The 21,731-nt window shown below is 42.2% G+C and overlaps 1 protein-coding gene across 1 annotated transcript in view; it reads right to left on the bottom strand.

Annotated features, from left to right (window-relative positions):
• MSH2 (mutS homolog 2) overlaps positions 1-14,629 on the bottom strand; it is a 73,065-nt gene extending 58,436 nt beyond the window's left edge. The window contains exons 1-4 of the mRNA XM_026486318.4: positions 14,313-14,629; positions 5,413-5,567; positions 1,659-1,937; positions 587-733 (exon numbers count right to left, since the gene is read on the bottom strand). Coding sequence (XP_026342103.1) covers positions 587-733; positions 1,659-1,937; positions 5,413-5,567; positions 14,313-14,523 — 792 coding nt within the window. The 5' untranslated portion in view covers positions 14,524-14,629. The remainder of the gene's footprint in view (positions 1-586; positions 734-1,658; positions 1,938-5,412; positions 5,568-14,312) is intronic.
• Between the last annotated feature and the right edge of the window lie 7,102 nt (positions 14,630-21,731).

Genomic DNA, 21,731 nt, shown 5'->3' with positions numbered 1-21,731 from the left:
GAGACAGCCAGCGAGAGAGGGAACACAAGCAGGGGCAGTGGGAGAGAAAGAAGCAGGCTCATAGCGGAGGAGCCTGATATGGGGCTCGATCCCACAACGCTGGGATCATGCCCTGAGCCGAAGGCAGACGCTTAACTGCTGTGCCACCCAGGCGCCCCTAAAGTGCAGTCTTAAAAAAAAATTATCTACTTAACAAACAATGAAACTGCCTCTCAAAAAGGTGAATTAATTTATTAAAGAACCCACAACCTGTACACTATAATGTTGTGATACATCTTTTTTCCCCCTACAACCACTATGCTATCTCATCCACGTAAGTAACAGTAATCAGGTTCTGCCCTGTGAAATCAATAAAACTCTTCTTGCCCCAAGGATATATGTTGAATAAATATAATGTAATTATATTTAAGGTTATTTTCAATTTTTCTAGTCATTTCCTTAAGTTTTTCACAAGCTTCATCACAGTAAAACTAAATTTAATTAATATCAGTGATCCACAGTTTAGACTTCGAGAGAGATGAAACAAGTAGCCTTCTACAAGTCATGATCATAATTGAAGAGTAAATTCGTATTGTAATCCACATACCTGATTCTCCATTTCTGGCAAGACAGCACTATTCACTGGCTCTCCCTTTTTGCCTTTCAACAACCGGTTGAGGTCCTGATAAATATCTTTTGTAAAAAAGTCAGCTCTTTTTCTTTCTGTGATCAGAATTCCTCCTCTCTGAATAACCTATTTTATAAAAAATAATTTAAATTACTTCAAGAAAAGGATTTAAAAAAGAAATGAGAAAAAACTGTGCCGCAAGTACAGTAACAACAGTCTAACCAATTATTAACCCATATTAAATTTTTATATAATGTGCAATACGCTGGTAACATATAACATGTATTTTTAAAATCTATAAACTAAGTTTCCAGGGAAATTTGAAATTATGTTCACATAAAGCTTTCAAAAACGAATCTTAATAGTGAAAACTCTTAACAGAATAACTCGTGGAAAGTTGCTTAGATACTATCCATGGTAACAATGTCCATCATAGATTTACTCTTTCCCAAGCAGTTCGTGTGGCATTTGAGGCCCACAAAAAGAAAAGAACCCTTAGGGGATACAACATCCCTTAAATACCTAAATAAAGCACACACTTACACGAACAGTACAATCAGAATTTTTTTAAAAGACTCAGTAAAATAAGAGGCTGGAAGTCCCACTTGAACTATCGAAAAATAACCCTGAAGATCTGCATCTTATTTATTTGATAAACCCATGCTAAACACGGTAATAAATTGGAGATTTTTTAATGGATCTAAATCACCTCGCCCCATAACTGTGAAAGCATTCCTTTTAATCAGCTGTGATCCCTTTAAAATGACATTGTTACTCTTTTAGGAAGGAAGGAAGGAGAGGGGGAAGTGATCTGAAGTAGAACAAACCTTAAACAAGAAATAGCCAGTTCTAGGTCCTCTTAAAGATTCAAAGTTCCCGTGAAAAATAAACATCAAGACTATCCTGAAAATACAACATTACTATACTATATTTAGATACAAAAAAAAATGACTTTTGAATTATTTTTTTCTTCAAATAAAACAGTGTCTATCATGTTAATGAGTCTTTCCTAGGCTTAGATTCTCCTCCATGACTAATTTGATTCCCTTACCTGCCTCAGTTTTCCCATGTCTCCAGCAGTCTCTCCTCCTGGTAAAACACATTCCTTTGGTCCAATCTGTATCAGGAGAGCCTCCAAATTGGAGAACTGATCATTATCCGGGAACTCACAAAGTCCTAGCTTCCTCTGTATGGAGTCAACATACCCAACTCCGACCTGTCTTTGGCCATCAACTGTAGACATTTTAACACCCACGACACCAATGGAAGCTGACATATCATTGTTACCAAACAGAATGTCTTCAAACTGAGAAAGATTACCTGGAGAAGCCTTAACAAAAATTAAGAAAAATTTTAAGAACTGTTGAACGTACTTTAAAATTTTACTAGCAAACAAGCATTACCCAACCTTGACCAATTTTACTAACAAAACGTTCTCTTACAAAAAATTGCTTATAACAATATATTCCAATTATTATTACCTCGTTTTCTATAAAGTATCCTCCCTATTTTTCCAATTATTTTCAGGACACTTGGGCATATCTAAAAATAAACTTATCAAAAGAGATTTTCAATTTGAAATCTGGCAGCTGGATTTATACACAATCATTAAGGTGTCCAAAATGATAATCCTAGCAATGGTATGCTTAAATTTCTACATCCGGTGAAAATACCTACCTATTAGTTGCACATACCAGTATTTTCATTAACTACACCACACAGGAGGGCAGTAATCCTAGCTAAAAATACTGACCTTGGAAAGTCAATTCTCTATCAATTTCTCTGTAAAATGCAGAGATTGTTCTACATTAGTGATTTCCAAATAAAGGGTCCTCAGAAGAGCATGGGACTCTTGATCTCAGGATCACGAGTTTGAGCCCCACGCTGGGTATAGAGATTACTTAAAAACTTTTTTAAAAAATTATTTTATTTATTGTTATTTTTTTAAGGTAGGCCACATGCCTGACGTGGGGCTTGAACTCACGATCCTGAGGCTCAAGAGTCACATGCTCTACCAACTGAGCCAGACTGGCACCCTTTAAAAATTTTTTTAAAAAATGAAATGGGAGGGGCGCCTGGGTGGCACAGCGGTTGAGCGTCTGCCTTCGGCTCAGGGCGTGATCCCGGCGTTCTGGGATCGAGCCCCACATCAGGTTCCTCCGCTAGGAGCCTGCTTCTTCCTCTCCCACTCCCCCTGCTTGTGTTCCCTCTCTGGCTGGCTATCTCTCTCTGTCAAATGAATAAATAAAATCTTTAAAAAAAAAAAAATGAAATGGGAAAATCATTATCTTGCATTCAAATTTTAAAAGCACTGACTCAACTGCAAATGTAAACATCGTACTTTTACATATATATTTTGGATTTGCACAGATTATGAAGCACACCTTTAAAAAACTCAAAAGGGACCAGTAGCTAATAAAATTGGATTCTTGAGGGTCCTTGAAAATTATTAAGACTGGTAATCTGTGAACTAGATGGTATCCAAGGTCGTTTCCTGCTCTGAACATACCACTGAGAACATGGGAAAGAATCAATCATAGAGATCAACTATTTTAAATATCACTAATACTTTATCATAGACTCAATAAGCTAAAAAATGTAAAGATAAATCAATTTTTGCAGTTTTAGATCTGAACTTAAAATGTCAGGATGAAGATACCACCTTAATCTGATAAAGATATATATATTTGAAAAAATTTCCCCCTGACCTAAAAGGTAGGTGTTAAGGAGAATTCATCCTGAAGGATTCGGACATGACACAGAGGAGTGAGGTGTGATGGGCTGATAATCATAGTAATCTCTTAAACTGAGGATTCCACATCTTGGTGTTGTTAACTAATTGAGTTCTATGAAGAGACAGAAAAAATCACTTTGTGGTACGGTCAATTTTCTATTAAAATCTTTCAAGAAACAGGCTAAAACTCTAAGTAAAAGCCCCACGGTTCTCAGGAAAACACCAATGAAAATCCCCAGAAAACTATGATGTAGAATGCTATATTCTCCCAGATATTATCTTCAGTAAATGTCTACATTTACAAAGGTGGGCAGGGGGAGGAGGACCCATTATGGAACAAAGATTGAAGATTATATTTGGGGTAGTACCAAGACCAAATGTTTAAGGATTCTATTAAACCTCACAAGAAAAAAATAAGGACTTTCAAGTTGGAAACCATCAAAAAAACCCTTCTAATTTTACTGTTTATGGAGAAACAGATAAAGGAGTAGGTTGGGAAATTTGCCAAGGACACAGACAGAGAAAAGAAAGAATATATGCTGACTACAAGCCCAAAGCACTGTCTCCCTTATCACACAATTATTCCCTTTCAAGAATAAATCTTGCCTCCCCAACAATATTCTAACCATTAATTTATTCCAGTATTTATTGAGAACCTACTCTGCAGGCACTGCATTTGAACAACCAAAAACAGGCCCTTACAGACGAACAATGAAGATAGTCATTATATAAAACAAAATAGCACTACTATCTCCATGAAGGCATAAAACATGCATATCAATAATCCTTTCTAGGGACACCAAGGAATACGATCACCATTAAACAAAGTCCCTGACTTATAAAAAATTATACATTTAATGGAAGAGACAAGCACATACAAAAATACAACACATTACAAATGTGTACAAATGAGAGGTGCCTGGCTGGCACATGACTCAATCTTGAGATTATAAATTCAAGCCCCATGTTGGGTGCAGAGATTACTTCAAATAAATAATAAGAAAGGAAGAAAAGAAAGAAAAGAGAAAAAAGAAAAGAAAGAAAGAGTTTTAAAGTTTTAAAACATCAGAAAATTTGAAAAAATAAAAGGAGGGGTGGCTTATCCGGTTAAGCTCCGGACTCAACTTCCACTCAGGTCTGGATCTCAGGGTGGCCTGGGGCTCCGTGCTCAGCAGGTCCTCTGCTTGAGATTCTTTCTCTCTGGCCCCCAAAACTTGCTCTTGAGCTCCTTCTCAAATAATCTTTTTTTTTAAGAATTTATTTGACAGAGAGAGAGACAGAGAGAGAGAGAGAGAGCACGCGCGCACCCTCACACAAGCAAGGGGAGCGGCAGAAGGAGGGGGAGAAGCAGGCTTCCCGCTGAGCAGGGAGACCAACACTGGGCTCGATCCCAGGACCCTGAAGGCAGAGGCTTAATGACTGAGCCACCCAAGTGCCCCTCAAATAAATCTTTTTAAAAAATTAAAATAGGGTGCCTGGGTGGCTCAGTCTGTTGAGTATCTGATTCTTGGTTCTGGCTCAGGTCATGACATCAGGATCCTGGAACAGAGCCCTGCATCAGGCTCCACGCTCAGCGTGGAGTTGGCTTGAGATTCTCTCTCCCTCTCCCTCTGCCCCTCCTGCTCATGCTTTGTATCTCTCTCTCTCTCTCAAATAAATAAAATCTTCAAAACCAATTACAATAAAAATAAATTTTTAAATCTTAAAAAAAACCAAATGCGTATAAATGAGGTACCTGGGATACAGTCAATCTATGTGATACTACTTTAAAAACAATAAAATCAAATCTTTAATGCTGGTATTCAATTTTACATAAAGTCTATTTTATTATTAGGTTTCAGGGATCCTGACAAAGCTCCAAGTATTCATACTAATAATAAGGATTTACTGAATTTCTAAATTGCTATTACATCATGATTAAAAAAACCACATGCTAAACAATATTTATTCCTCAAAGCATTTTATTATCACAACCTGGTTAAAATATTAAAAACACACAAGAGAATTCTGTCACATCTTTATTTTTTCTACTCTTAAAAATAATAACCAAATTAAAGAGGAAGATAATTACCTTAAATGCCAAATACCAATCATTCTCCTTTGAGGCCTTACTTCCAGCTCTATTCTTATAAACTTCAACTCTATACTGTCGAACTAGAAGCAGATCTTTTACAAAAGACTCAAAATTCATTTTACTAAGCACAACACTCTCCAGAGTCTTTGTTCCTAAAGAAAAATATTAAAAATACATGTTACAGATTTGAGAATTTAAAGTAGTAAGTGTTCAAGTACCTAACACAATGGCTTCCCCCAAGCTACACTCTTCTCTCAGTAATTCATTCCTTCAACAAACTGTTTATCAAGCATTTATTACTTACTACTCATCCCAGTTGAAGGGTATAAAAAGGTGAATAGATGCAGCATCCCACCATGCCCCCTTCTGTGGAAGCTATGCATCAAAATAAAAAATTAGGAAGATACAAAGATAGGGGCGCCTGGGTGGCACAGTCGTTAAGTGTCTGCCTTCGGCTCAGGGCGTTATCCCCGGGTCCTGGGATTGAGCCCCACATCGGGCTCCCTGCTCAGCGGGAAGCCTGCTTCTCCCTCTCCCACTCCCCCTGCTTGTGTTCCCTCTCTCGCTGTGTCTCTCTCTGTCAAATAAATAAAATCTTTAAAAAAAAAAAAAAAGAATGAGTAAATACGTATCTAGCTAAACTTACTTGTCCTTTCTTATAGTTTCTCATCAGTCTGAATAAAGTCTTATAGTATTTGTATGCAATTAAATTTTTTCCAAAAGGCCCATAAAAATGTATTAGTCATTATTCATTTCAACATGTTCTAGGTAACACAGACCAGAATTCAAAGGTTCAAAAAAGTATAGCAAAAAGGAGACTTCCCTTTCACCACTGATCCCCCACACACCCAATTCACCAGCCTAGTGCTATCAGTTTATAAAATTTATTCCCAAACTCAAGCTATGCACACACAAGCATTACTTTGCTCCTCTATCAATAAGGGCATACTACAAACACTGTTCTATATCTCGGCTTTTTTTAAAATTTAAAAATTTAAAAATTTTGGAGGTTGTTCCATCAGTACAATCAGCTTGTGTTTACAGCTGCAAACATTCCATGACTCTGAGGATGTTCTATAATGTAATTAGTCTCTTACTGATGGATAGATAGGTTGTTTCCAGTTTCTGCTATAACAACAATGCTGCATAAATAATCTTGTACATGCTTCACTCTCCAAACATGTGAGTACACCTGTAAGATAAAGCTCCCAAACTGGATTTTATCAAAGAATCTGAGTGATTTTGATAAATATTGCCAGACTATTCTCCTTGGTTGGCTGTGCCAGTTAACACTATCATCCATGAAGAATGAGTGCATCTATTTCCCCTATCCAATCAACACAGAGTTTTCAAACTTTTTGGTCTTTATTTTAAATCACTGGTTCTCAACTGCGAACAATCCTGCTTCTCTAGCAGACATTTGCCAATGTCTGGGGGCATGTGGGTTGTCCCAATACTGGGTTTCATTCAGTAGAGGTAATACCAATTATTCACTTGAAGGTAATACTTGTAGATTATTCTGACAATTCTGGATCTTATTAAAGATTTAACCTCAATTTAATAATAGATCATGCCAAGTACAAATATCTGATACAAACAAGCATAAAGATTAATTAAATGACATAAAGCAATTGTTCTGTACAGCTAAGCATAGCTGATACTTCCAATATTCCTTTCATTAGTATTGGCAAGAATTCCCACTGTCAGACACCGAGAAAAAGGACTCAAATCTTGCCTAAGGTTCTTCCCTAGAACATTCCTCATTACCTCATCCAGGACTGGCAAGCATCTACAGCGACCACGCAGGTATCACATGAGCAAAGGAAGCCACAAGAAGAGCAACAACAGAGCTGACATGACAAGTGTCTTCAAAAGAAACCATCTGGAGTGGTGGGAACAGTGACAAAAGAAGGAAAGCACATCAGGGTGAAGGAGGAATCTAGACTTTGTCAGAGAGAGCAGCCACTCGGCTCCAAACCCACTACCGAACTGCGGGGATATTTACACCCAGAGTTTTCAACTGCGCAGATTTTTCAAAGCGCAGCTCAAAATATGAATTTTCTGAAAGCTCCCCATCTTTAAAATATGGGCAATCAGTTCAAACTTAGAGTAAAACACTATTTAGGCCACCAGTATCAACTCAGTAAGTTTAAGTCACATTTTCTTACAGACTTGAGTAGACTGCTGTTTAGCTTGCATTTAGAAAGCAAGTTGCATGAAAATTATGTTTACTCTAGAATCCCATCCAACAAGGCCTGTACTCACATTCGCAGAGGCATGCGTGAGACTGAAGACCTCCAGCCTGCAGCCGACTCACGATCTCCCAACTAATACTCACTCAGGATCAGAACCTGAGTTAAATGGTCAGCCCTATCTAAATCATTTCTTGGTTTTGCCTAGCACTCATCCCATTTTGCCCAAGACTCTCCCAGTTTTAATACTCTAAGTCCAGTGTTCCAGGAGCCCCCTCAGTCCCAAGCAAATCAGAATGACTGGTTACCCTACCAACCCATCCAGTTGAATTCCACATGAGTAACATTATTCAAAAGATGAAACACCATAAAAATAAAAATAAGGAAAAAAAAAAACTCGCTCAAGAAAAGCAGCACAGGCACCTGGGTGGCTCAGTCCATCAAGTGCCCATCAGTTAAGTGTCCAACCCTTGGTTTCGGCTGAGGTCATGATCGCATGCATCATGAGATCAAGCCCCACACTGGGTTCAGCATGGAATCCACTTGAGATTGTCTTCCTCTCCCTCTGCCCCTCCCCCCACTAGGGTGGGCTCTCTCTCTAAAATAAATCAATCTTAAAAAAAAAAAAGCAGAAAACTAGAGTTAATACAAAATCAGAGAATTTCTCCCAAAGGCACTGATAAACACCACTGTGAATATTAACCAGCAACTTCCAGCAAATACAACAGTGAGTTTCAAAAACACTGTTTTTCATATCATCCTTTAAATTAAAAGGCAACTGTGAAGTCCAACTCAGCGAAAACAATTCTGAGAGGGAAAAAAAAAAAACACATCAGTCTGCCAAAATTCTGAAATAGCTCTTAAATCATCAAACCAGGAGGACGTGCCAGCAGAACCGTCTGGCCAGCACAGGGTTTTTAAAGTACCCGAAACTGAATGCCATCAGAGGATGAACAAGCACTCGGAGCCACAAGCCCCACCACTCCCTATTACGCCCAACTACTCTGCACATCAATGTTATCTACCTGGCCCTGGAGACAAGGATCCAGAGCAATCCGGTCAAATCTTTCTACTGACACTTTCAACAGGAACACAGGTTCACAACAGGGGTGCTTTCTTAAGAGTGGGTGGGGTGAAGAGACAAAGGAGGTGATTCTACTCCCCCCATGGCCTCCTCTATCGCCATTGCTAATGCACAGTCGGGCTGCCCAACTGCCAAGGTTATCCTCCAAAGATACTATTTCTCTCAAAGGAGTTTTTATGACATACTGCATGGCAGTGCATTGTAAATCTTATTTACTGACAAGCACCTAAAGCACAGCTACTCTATGTTCCTGGTGAAGAGACTGGCATCGTATGCTTTGTCTAACCAGCTGGGAAGTAAAACTGACCTTCTGGTGTGAAACAAGGGCAACAGGAACAGAAAGCTACCCAGCCTCCACCTGGGGTACAGCAGAAGGAAGAGCCTCACGTTCGTACGAGATTCTTCTCTTCAATAATGTGGAGCCCCCAACCTTTCAGCTAAGAATCACCATGTGTCTGCTACACGTGGGCATTGTGCCAGGGGCCAGGATTCAGAGGCAGACATTGGTTAAAACACAGTTCCTGCTCTCTAGGAGCTTTCAGTCCATTGGGATACACAGGCAATAGGTAGAATAAACGCTGTGTCTAGGGTAAGGAGAAGGTCCAAGGGCAGGGAACACCCAAGAGGGGCAGCTAACCCGGCCGTCTTAACATGGGAATCAAGAAAGGCTCCCAAAAGGAGATGCTGTCTGAGTTCTGACAGCAAAAGAGGCAAAAAGTAACTTTCTTTTTCAGTCACTCAGCTTCCTTATCTATAAATTGGAGCTAGGTACTAACCCATCTCACAAGGCTTTTTTTTTTTTTTTAAAGATTTTATTCATTTATTTGAGAGAGAATGCAAGTGAGAGAGCAGAGGGAGAGGGAGAAGCAGACTCCCCACTGAGCAGGGAGCCCAATAGGGGGCTCGATCCCAGGACCCTGAGATCATGACCCAAGCTGAAAGCAGCCATTTAACCAACTGAGCCACCCAGGAGACCCTCACAGGGCTTTTTTATAATAATGTGAGCACTAGATGTTGAAGATTAAAAGTAGCTAAAAAGGTGTGAATAAGTCTAGGGTGCCTCAGTGGCTCAGTCAGTTAAGCGTCTGCCTTCGGCTCAGGTCATGATCCCAGGGTCCTGGGATGGAGCCCCACGTAGGGCTCCCTGCTCCACAGGGACCCTGTTTCTCCCTCTGCCTCTCTCTCCCTCTCTCTCTCATAAGTAAATAAAATCTTAAAAAAAAAAAAAAAAGATGTAAGTCTAAATGCCAATAGAATGAACTAGAACCAGACAGAGAAGAGGAAACAGAAAGCTACCTCTGAGAAGAGGGGATGAGATCCAGACCACAAAAAAGGCTCACCTCTTCACTGGCACAATAGGGAAGGCAAGAATGGGTACAGATGAAATTAAAAAGTAGAGGTTCAAGAAGTAACTCAAATGTCTTTGAAATGGCAAATAGGTAAAAACAAGATATGGTATATCCACACAATAAATATTATTTGTCAATAAAAAGGAATGAAGTCCTGATAGCAGAGATGAACCCTGAAAATATTTTAAGATTTTATTTCCAGAGAGAGAGAGAAAGAACAAGCAGGAGAAGCAGGCTCCCCGCTGAGCATGGAGCCCGATGCAGCACTCGATCCCAGGACCCATCCCCTAAGCTGAAGGCAGATGCTTAACCAACTGAGCCACCCACACCCAGGTGTCCTGTACCTTGAAAATATTAAGTGAAAGAACCCAGTTAGAAAGACCACATATTATGATTCCATTTTTTAAAAAAGATTTTATTTACTTATTTGCGAGAGAGAGAACACACAAGCAGCAGGAGGGGCAGAGGGAGAAGCAGACTCTTGGCTGAGCAAGGAAGCTGGACATGACCTGAGCCGAAGGCTGATGCTTAACCGACTGAACCACCCAGGTGCCCTTATGATTCCATTTTTATGAAATGTCCAGAATAAACAAATCTAGAGAGAAGGCAGGTTAGTGGTCGTCTAGTGTTGGGAGAATGGGGGGCGGGGGGAGGGTGACTGCTAGTGGGCCCAGGGTTTCTTTTGAGGACTGACAAAAATATTTTTAAAAATTTACTGTGGGGCACCTGACTGGCTCAGTTGGTTACAGCATCCATCCGACTCTTGATCTAAGGGTCTTGAGGTCGAGCCCCATGTTGGGTGTAGAGATTACTTTAAAAAATAAGTAAAAATATTTAATTGAATTAAAATTTTTAAAAAAGTTGAAATAAATAAAATAAAATAAAATAAAATAAAATAAATAAATAAATAAGAAAGATGTACTATGGTGGGGCGTCTGGGTGGCTCAGTCGGTTGAGCGTCCACCTCTTGATCTCAGCTCAGGTCTTGATCTCAGGGTCGTGAGTTCAAGCCCCATGTTGGGCTCCATGCTGGGCATGGAGCCTATTAAAAAAAAAAAAAAAGATGCACTGCGATAATGGTTGCTTAATTTTGTGAATATACTAAAAACCACTGAATTATAAAACACTGAATTGTATAATTTACATGTGTGAATCAAAAATAAATAAATGTGTGAATCAAACTGTATGCAAATAATACCTCAACAGGCTGTTATATTTTTTTAAAAAGTAGAGGTTTGAGGGCAGGAAATTGAGGGAGTTCTAACGATTTCGGTCTTCTATAGTCAGAAGCAAGTATGACTGCTAAAGAACGCAGGAAAAGGTCACAGGCTCCAAGATTTGCCTCAAGTGCAAGTGCATGGGACCCTCATCAGGTATTTATAGTTCATCACACATTACAGTCCAGATATAATTTACCAGTCTAGGGTCATTTCTTCAATAAGCAATGCTGCCTAGAAATGTACCTAACCCTTCTTAACTTGACCAAGGTTTCCAGGTGGAACAGAGAAGCAAAGGAAAAGGTTTTGTTAACCCTTTACCTGTATGGCATAATACTAAACGAAGGAAAATTCCTCCCAAGAAACAAGTATTGGCAGGCTTACATCAACATACAGTATTTAAACAGACGCTCAGTTACACTGTACTTTGCACAGTGAAAACTGCAGGACACCCACTTTGGGGATCTCTGGGACATTTTTGTTTTTGAGTCCCTCCCTCTTTCACTTATTTCAGACAATTTCTAGTAAAAAATGATCAATCTTTTTATAACTGCTATTATCCTACCCAAACATATATTAGAACAATCTTTTACCTAAGTGTGCGTTTGGCATAAATGTGTAACCTAAGAACTAGATCCATAGGAAAACACACATTTACTTGCTAATCTCTGAAAAGTGAAATTCACATTTAACACCGCTCTCAACATGACTGATAGCTGATTGTCTAGATTATTCTTAGAAATGATGGAGCGCCTGGGTAGCACAGTCGTTAAAGCGTCTGCCTTCAGCTCAGGGCGTGATCCCGGCGTTCCGGGATCGAGTCCCACATCGGGCTCCTCTGCTGGGAGGCTGCTTCTTCCTCTCTCACTGGCCTGCTGTGTTCCCTCTCTCGCTGGCTGTCTCTCTGTCACATAAATAAATAAAATCTTTAAAAAAAAAAAAAAAAAAGAAATGTGCCTAGTAAGCACCTAAAATTTAACCTTCAAGAGCAATGAAAGGAAAATTTTTGTTTTTATAAGTCTACACTCAGGGGCGCCTGGGTGGCACAGTCGTTAAGCGTCTGCCTTCGGCTCAGGGCGTGATCCCAGGGTCCTGGGATGGAGCCCCATATGGGGCTCTCTGCTCAGCGGAAACCTGCTTCTCCCTCACCCTGCCGCTCCCCCTGTTTGTACTCTGTCAAATAAATAAATAAAATCTTAATAAATAAAAAATAGAAGTCTACACTCCAGTATAGAAGATTCCTGATATTCATACTAAATGTCCTTCCTAATAAATGGTGTAATGCTTAGCATTCATTATTCCTTTCATAATCTAAATTAGAAAATAAAAGTATTAGAATCATTAACAAGTGCTTTGAAAAATCAGTGATTCCAGAGGCATCTGGGTGGCTCAATCGGCTAAGAGTCTGCCTTCGGCTCAGGTCATGATCCCAGGGTGCTAGGATCAAGCCCCGACGGGCTCCCAGCTCAGCCAATAGCCTACTTCTCCCTCTCCCTCTGCTGCTCTCCCTGCTTGTGCTCTCTCTCTCCCTGTCAAATAAATACAATCCTAAAAAAACAAAAACAAAAAAGGAAAAGAAAAATCTGATTCAATTCACACAAACATACAAGTACGTTTAGAATCTTTTACATCATTTTAAATCCTTACGTTATTCTAAACCCCATAATACAAAAATAGGTGAGCTAAGTGCCCTAGCCTTGAATAACTTTTAAAAGTGGATAGCAACTTACACCATCATTAACCATGAAGCCATCCCTCACTATCTCTGGCTGGTCTTCACGGATCCTCATACCTCTCCTCTTGCCCCTTCTAACCCATCCGCCCCATCTTACAGGCAAACGTCCAACACACCACTCCACCTTAAGTCATCCAACCTCTGGGCCTACAGCATAAAATTTCAACTCAATACAACAGCAACAAAAAAGCCTTCCAGTCTCTGACCCCACCCACCCGGGCTACCCTCCTCCTGGTTTTCTGCTCCAGTGACACCCATCTGCCTCTTTTCAGACCCTCTCCCCAGCAAACGCCTCATCCTTCAAGACTCAAGTGGAATTTAATTTTTCATCAAATGCTTCTTCTGTGGTCTCCAATCGTTGCCATTTCTGTCTTCAACAACTTCCCATGGAGCCCATCATTTCTGCCTTGCTCTCCACTAGAGAGCTCTGTGAAGGCAAGGACAACTGTCTTTCCCAGTGTCCATAACCCTGTCTGATACAGCAGCATTCAATAAATTTTTGTCTGATAAATGAAACATTAACATCCCATCTGCATGTGGCAAAGGCAGCACTAGAACCCACGACTCCTCACTTCCCCCCAGAATGCTCTTTCCATCATCACAACAGCGCCAGGGAGTAAAGCAATGAACATAAAGCATCTAGAACATCGAGCTCACATAGGGTGAGAAGTTTGCAGCCTTACAGGGAGAGATGATGCGGGAGAGCTGGGGCCGGATTACCGAGGGCACGCAAGGCCGAGCTGAGGCCAAGACATACGTGACTAGTCCAAAGTCACACAGCTATTAAGTGGAGGCGCCGCAACGTGAAACCACGAAACCTGGCTCCAAGTCCGAAATCCTGACCACTTGGCAATACCACCTATCAATAGTAACCCATTCCAGACCCCTGCGCTGAACCATAGGTGTAAGTGAAATGTGGGCAAAACCACACTGGTGACATGAAATGGTCTCCCAAACTCCCTTCTATTTTAAATCTCAGTCCTGGACCGGAGTTTGCGGGGAGATCTACAGGGCCAAGGCGCGGCCATGGGCAGACACCCACACGACTGCTGTGCAATTAAAAAGAACAATGTATTAAAACGCCTGGCAGAGTGGATGCTCCCTCCGTGTCCGTTGTTAGTTCAGGTCTGAGGCCGCCGCAGAGGGACAGACTCAGGCCGGAGGCGGGGCAGGGGCGGATGGCGCCCCACTTGGCCAGGCAGCGGCGGGAGAAAGCGCCATCCCTGGGAGGCACCGACGTCCCCGCCCCCGTGACTCCTCGCCCAAGAGCCCGCTCGCCGCCCACGGCTTGAGGAGAGCCCGCGCCGTCCCCGCCCTCACCTGCCGGCCCTATGTACTTGACTACCCCCTGCGTCTTGAACACTTCTCGGGCAGCCAGCAGCGCGTCCTCGTGGTGCGCCGTGTAGAAGTCGCCCCGGTCGAAGAGGCGCACCGTAGTGGTCGGCTTCTCCGGCATGGCCTGGAAGAAGCGCACGAAGCCGACCTCGGCCGCGCTCTCCAGCTGCAGCGTATCCTTCGGCTGCACCGCCATTTCGGAACCTCTCCACCGCCTGCCAGAAGAAACTGAGCGACCCCGCACCCCCTAAGCTGTTTCCCGCCTCCCTTCCCTCCCTCCCGTGCGGCGTCCGGCCTTTGCTGAGACACCCAATCAGCACCCACCGCTGCGTTTCGGTGGGTGGGAGTCCGCCACGGCAGCCAATCATAAGCGGACGCGGCCCAGCTTCCCGCGCACGTTGGTAGCTCTGCCTACTGCGCATGCGTAAACCTAGGTCGCGCGCCGACCCTGGCAGACGGCCATCCTTAAAAGATTTCGGATCCAGGTGTTTTTCTCTGCTGCTCCCGCGTGGAGTCCGGGTGGATGGATAATTAGGGAAGGCGGCCAGGTGGGTCGTTCTGGCGGTTTTGAGTTTATTATGTACCCGGAAGCATGAGAGGGAAATCGGAAAGAAACTCGAGAACAAAGAAAAACTAGCCTTTCTCCCCATCCTACTACGTGTTTTAAAAACCTCACCTCTTCTCTGAGCACTGACTAATGTATAGAATCGTTGAATCACTACATTGTACACCTATAAGTAACGTAACACTGTACGTTAAAACTGGAACTAAGAAAATAAAACTGCACCCCTCTCTCCCTAACAGTCTTCCTTTTCCTTTTTAAGCAAATTGCCAACATCAAGATAATAGGTTTTTCCATAACCTCCTTATCGCTCTGTACTAGCCACATTCTCGTTTCCTCCAATCTTTGATTCATTCATTCATTCAAAACCGCATTTATGTGGCCTTCTATGTGCCAGGCCCTTCTAGAATCTGAGGATCGCTAGTAATGTTCAGTTTACATTCTAATGAATGAATTCAGATGATACAGTAAATAAATTTATAGTAAGTAAACTGTTAGAAGATAACTGTTAAGGTGAAAAAAAAAGATAGGGTGTTTTGTTTTTGTTTTTGTTTTAATGAGCAAAAAAGACCTGCAGGTCAGGATGTGTCCTGCAGTTACCTGCCTTAGGAATGGTATTGCACGCTCCTGTGTGGCTCACCCTTAACCCTGGCTCACCCTTAACCCATGGAAGCAGCCCCAACCCTGACTCAGCTGCAGAATTACCCCGGGGGGGAGGGGCTTTTCAAAGGTATTCCTGGGCCCCACCCACATATAAAAGCTTGGAAATTCTGAAGGTGGGGTGTTGGGATTTTTTTTTTTAAACCTCCCTGGGTAGTCCTGACAATCAGCACAGTTCTGAAACCACGGGCCAGCAAGTTAAAACTCAAATACATTGGGAAGCAGAGGAAGTTGGATCATCAGACTGCAGACTACTTTCCAACAGACCTACATTTTCCGCAGCCTGGAGTGCTCCTCGCCTCTCACTGCAGGTCTGGGGTCTGGCCAGTAAATTCCCCTTCCCCGGCCCTGGCTGGCTCAGTCCATAGAGCATGGACTATTAATCTCGGGGTCCTGAGTTCAAGCCCCACGCTGGGCTGAGAGCTTACTGAAAAATAATAATTATAATTAAAATAAATTCCCCTTCCCTTTCGACACTTGTGCTCCAACACAAACTTGTCCTTCTTCTGGAACGGCCCCTTCCTGCTCTTTGTGTAGCAAACTGCTAGCCATCATTCTGTCTTCAGGCCCAAATGTCCCCTCGGTCAAACCTGCCCAGTTTCCACAGGTGTAATTAGTTGCATTATCTTCTGGAGTACCTCCTTGTTCATATTCATATTATAACAGTATTCGCTGCATTGTTTTAGAAATACCTGTTCACCTCCTTGACTAAGCACTTGGAGACAACACCAATGGGTGTTTATGCTTATAGTTAATGATAATGGCTACTGTTCATCAGCATTCATTGACTGTCAGGTATTTTCCTAATTTTTACATGTGTTTGCTGTTTAAATCTTCGAAACTCTAGGTATTAGGTACTACTGTTATTCTTATACTACGACGAAGAAGTGGAAACTTGGAACTGTGAAGTAACTTGCCCAAGATTGCAAAGTTGGTAGTAAGTGACAGAGCCAGAATTCTGTCTTGCTCCAGATTCTGTATGCTTAACCCTCTGTGTGATGTACTTTTTTTGAAAGTGTATGTGTTGGTGGGGTCCGGAGCTGACGGCCAAGAAAGAATTCTGGAGACGTCTTTGGTGCAAAAAGGTGGTTTTATTAAAACAAGGGGACAGGACCGCTGGGCAAAAAGAGCTGCTGCCACTGCTGCTCCGGGATTGTGAGGGGCAACTGATTATATACCCTGGGGCTGAAAGGGAGTAAAGATAAGGGAAGTTCCAAAAGAATTTTCGTATGCTAAAGAAGACTCAGGATCTTGGAGAAATGTTATAATCTGTCTATCTCAACTATTTGTCAATGGGCTGCAGGTTATAAGGACATTTAATTTTATCTACATCTCCTTCTGCCTTTGTGTCCCACACCACGTATGCCATAAGGCCTGACACCTACTGGGTGTGCAGGCAGTGTTTGTGAATGAATGAGCCGTGGATCACAATAACTGCTTCTATATGATAACTTGGCTTTGAGTGTCATCTCATCTCTCCCCTTTCCTAGTTCACATTCTAAATAGTTCAGAGGGAGGCAGCGTGGTAATAATTATCTACCTCCAGAGTTCATGTGAGGATTAAAGGAGGTAATTGAAAATATTTTGTGATCTTGGAGCACCTGGGTAGCTCAGTCAGTTAAGTGTCTGACTCTTGATTTCCTCTTGGGTCATATTCTCAGAGTCATGGGATCAAGCCCAGAGTCGGGTTCCGCGCTCACTGCAGAGTCTGCTCAGGATTTTCACCTTCTCTCCCTCTGCCCCTCCCCACCCCCACCCCTGAATGCTCTCTCATTCTCTCTATATATAAAATAGACAAAATCTTTAAAAAATATATTTTGTAATCTTTTGTAAACAGCTTTTATACTGTTGATGATCACATTTCCCCTCACCCAGACTATGTCTAGCTCTTATTCATTGAATTATTTATCAATTGAGTCTCTTAATTCTAAAAACAAAGAAAATGCCCAAATTTGTCCTGATCTATCTAGAGCGTTAGGACCTAGACACACATGAGAGGATAATTCAAGGTAGTGGAATGTCAACCATAAGTTTCTAAAGGCAATTTAAGTAAGACAGAGGGGGTCCTGTCTGGCTCAGTAAGTAGAGCCTGGGACTCTTGATCTTGGGGTCATGAGTTCAAGCTGGGTGTAGAGAGTACTTAGAAAAAAAAAAAAAGGGAAGTGGCTTACAGGATGAGAAGTAGAAGACCTGAGGGGAAGGGGTTTGGGTTAGTTTAGGTGAGGACAGTGGATTTTTCTCTGGTCTTTAAAGATGAAAAAGATTGAAAAAAATCCACTCGAGGGGCGCCTGGGTGTCTCAGTCAGTTAAGCGTCTGCCTTCGGCTCAGGTCATGACTGGGGTCCTGGGATTGAGCCCCACATCGGGCTCCCTGTTCAATAGGGAGTCTACTTCTCCCTCTGCCTCTGCCACTCCCTGATTATGTTCTTTCTTGTGCTCACACTCCCTCTCAAATAATAAATAAAATCTTTTTCTTTAAAAATTTTATTTATTTATTTGTCAGAAAGAGAGCACAAGCAGGGGGAGTGGTAAGGCAAGGTAAACAAAAGCAAAAATAAACTTTGGGACTATAACTCAAAATAAAAAGCTTCCATGCAGCAAAGGAAACTATCAACAAAACTAAAGACAGCCTCCCAAATAAGAGAAGATATTTGCAAATGACATCCGATAAAGGGTTTGTGGGGTTTTTTTGTTTTGTTTTTGTTTTGACAGAGAGAGAGAGACAACCAGCGAGAGAGGGAACACAAGCAGGGGGAGAGGAAGAAGCAGGCTCCCAGCAGAGGAGCCCGATGTGGGGCTCGATCCCAGAACGCCGGGATCATGCCCTGAGCCGAAGGCAGATGTTTAACGACTGAGCCACCCAGGCGCCCCCCTGATAAAGGGTTATTATCCAAAACATAACTCAACACCAGAAAAACCAAACAATCCAATTTAAAAATGGGCAGAAGACATGAACAGACATTTATTTTTTTGAAGACATACAGATGGCCAACAGACATAGGAAATGATACTCAGCATCACTCATCATCAGAGAAATGCAAATCAAAACAGTCAGATATCACCTCACACAGAATGGCTAAAATAAAAAACACAAGAAATGGGGTATCTGGCTGGCTCAGTCAGAAGAGCGTGAGGCTCTGGATCTCAGAGTTGTGAGTTTGAGCCCCATGTTTGGTGTGCAGATTACATAAAGAGTACATTTATTGTGATGAGCAGAGTAATGTACAGAATTATAGTACACCTGAAACTAATATAACACTGTAAAGGAACTATATTGGAATTAAAATAAAATTTCAAAAAATTTAAAGTTTGGTAAGAAAGGAGGGAAAAAGGAATGGTAGCCTGTTAGGGAGGTCAGTGGGAATTTTTTGTTGTTGTTGAAGATTTTATTTATTCGACAGAGATGGAGACAGACAGACAGCGAGAGAGGGAACACAAGCAGGGGCAGTGGGAGAGGAAGAAGCAGGCTCCTAGCGGAGGAGCCTGATGTGGGGCTCGATCCCAGAACGCCGGGATCACGCCCTGAGCTGAAGGCAGACGCTTAACGCTTAACCGCTGTGCCACCCAGGCGCCCCCCAGTGGGAATTTTTAGAGGAGTTTGGAGGCATGTTTTAGGATGATGGAAAAGAGTTGTGAAATTATGTTGTATCTATCAGAAGTGTTGTATATGTGGAGGACAAACTTTACCCTCTTAGGTTCAGTTTTGGGAGTCTGTGAATTAAATTGACAGAAGGCAGATTAACAGAAGAAAAGGCACAGTTGTTAATACTACTATATGCATAGGAGTAGAAAATCCTGAGAACATCAGTATTTCAGAGTCCGTGGAAGAGGAAAACAACCAGGGCAGACTAATGGCAGTTATGCCAAAGAAGAAAATCTGTTAACAACATACTGGGGTAGGAAATGGGAGAGTCATCGTGGTGATAAGCTATGGAGAGATCACATGATTACGCACTGGGGGAAAGGGGCCATTGGCAATTAGTAGGTCAGTGTTGTCTTTAGAAGCGTGGATTCGGAAGAGATAGGACAGAAACTTGAGGGCATGGAGTTGAAGAACGTGTCATTATCGATTTATTGCCTCTTCACTGTAAATTCACTCTTTTCGCCTGCGCGGCGAAAACGTACCTGAAGCTTTGTCAGTAGAGGGCGCAGGACAGACGGCGCAAGAGAAAAGGGTGGTTAGCTCCCCTTGCAACACCTGGTATTTCCCCAGGGCACAGCACCCGGGGCTTCTGCAGCACAGGGCTGCTCCTGCAGGGGACAGCAGCCAGCAGCTACCTGCTCCCGCACCCAAATTACAAAAGGCAGCTTTATGGAGGGCCTTTGCTGTCTGGTAGGACACCTTCTTATGAATAGATTTTCCCCAGCACCCTAGAGCAGGGGTCAACAAACTTTTTCCTTAAAGGACCAGAATGAGTATTTTAGGTTGTGCCAGCCATTGGGTCTGACACGGCTCAACTCTTTTGCTATAGAGAACAGCCACACACAATACACGAATGTAGCTGTGCTCCAACAGAACCTTATTAACAGACACTGACATTTTTATTTCATGTAACTTTCACATACCAGGGAACATTCTTTTCAAATATTTAAAATGCAAAAGCCATTCTTACCTCCCAGACTATGTAAAAACAGATGGTGGGCCAGGCTGCAGGCCGGAGTTTGAGGACTCCTGTCCTAGAGGGCAGTTTTCAGTACGTCCCTCCAGCGCAGCCTCACAGCAACTTCCCTGCTCTTCAGAGAGCTGCCCTGCCCTCCCACAAGGTCTGGATCTCGGCCCAAGGAGTGGGGCTTAGGGGCAAGTAGAGCTCTTCTTTGGGAGCTCTCTTAGCCCTGGGGGTAATGGCTGCTCATTATCCACTATTCGCATTTTAATATTCTCCTTACTTTCTGCTAGCTGTATCCATTTCTATTGCTACAAAGCAAATCACCACAAACGTAGCAACTGAAGACCATAAACCTTTATTACTCGGTTTCCATGGGTCAGGAGTCTAGGCATCACATAAGTGGATTCTTTTCTCAGGGTCTCAAGACTGCGGTGATGTTGACCAGGGCTGTGATCTCACCTGGAGCGGAGGTCCTCTTCCAAGCTCACTCGTTCCTGGCAGAATTCAGTTGTCGAGGTTGTGGGACTGAGGTTCTCTCCTCAGCCTGCTGTTTCCTGATAGGTGACCCTCTCCGCAACATGGCAGTTTAAGGCTACGGGGGAACACATCTACAGTTTCTACTTGTCTCCTACCTTGGGGCACTCTTTTGTAATCTCCCTTTTAATTCAGTCAAGTTATTAGGGATCTTAATCACATCTACATCTAAAATCTCCTGGCCTGGGGCGCCTGGGTGGCACAGCGGTTAAAGCGTCTGCCTTCGGCTCAGGGCGTGATCCCGGCGTTCTGGGATCGAGCCCCACATCAGGCTCCTCCGCTATGAGCCTGCTTCTTCCTCTCCCACTCCCCCTGCTTGTGTTCCCTCTCTCGCTGGCTGTCTCTATCTCTGTCAAATAAATAAATAAAATCTTTAATAAATAAATAAATAAATAAATAAATAAATAAATAAATAAAATCTCCTGGCCTTTGCCATGAAATGTAACTTAATCTTGAGAGTGGCAGTTCATCATATTCACGGGCCCTACCCACACTTCGGGGGGATGGGATGGGCATATACATTAGAGGTCAGAAATCTTGAGGGCCATCCTAGAATTCCGCCTACTACAGAGGGATGAAAATCTTTGTTCAGTCCAGCTTTCATATTTTCTTTAATGTTCTTTTCATAGTGTTTTTAAAAATTTCCCATTGAAAGCAAAATACTTCAGGATGCTTTAACTTCATATAAAATGTATTTGTACTATAATTACTCATTACGGAAGACGTCGAATGACTCGTGCTTTAATTCAACCAAGCACAGCATTCATGGTTTACAACATTCTCCATCAATTCTGCCCCAATGCGTGTTTGCCAAAGTGCTGATTTGTTTAAAATTTAGATTCACTCAGAATACAACTGTTTGATTTTCCTGTTAGAAGTTACATTATTATAGGTTATACATTTTGTATCAAATACACATGATTATAAGTAATCATACAAAACCCTAATTTGTGGCTAGCATTCGGAGCATGTCTCAATCTGTTATCTTATGTGTATACTAAGAAATTTGATTCAATGATTCAAGTAAAGTTAGGAATTTCA

Source organism: Ursus arctos, unplaced genomic scaffold (genome assembly GCF_023065955.2).
Source record: "Ursus arctos isolate Adak ecotype North America unplaced genomic scaffold, UrsArc2.0 scaffold_8, whole genome shotgun sequence".
Lineage (NCBI taxonomy): Eukaryota > Metazoa > Chordata > Mammalia > Carnivora > Ursidae > Ursus > Ursus arctos.
The sequence above is the reverse complement of the archived record's forward strand: the minus strand, read 5'-3'. Positions and strand labels throughout refer to the sequence as shown.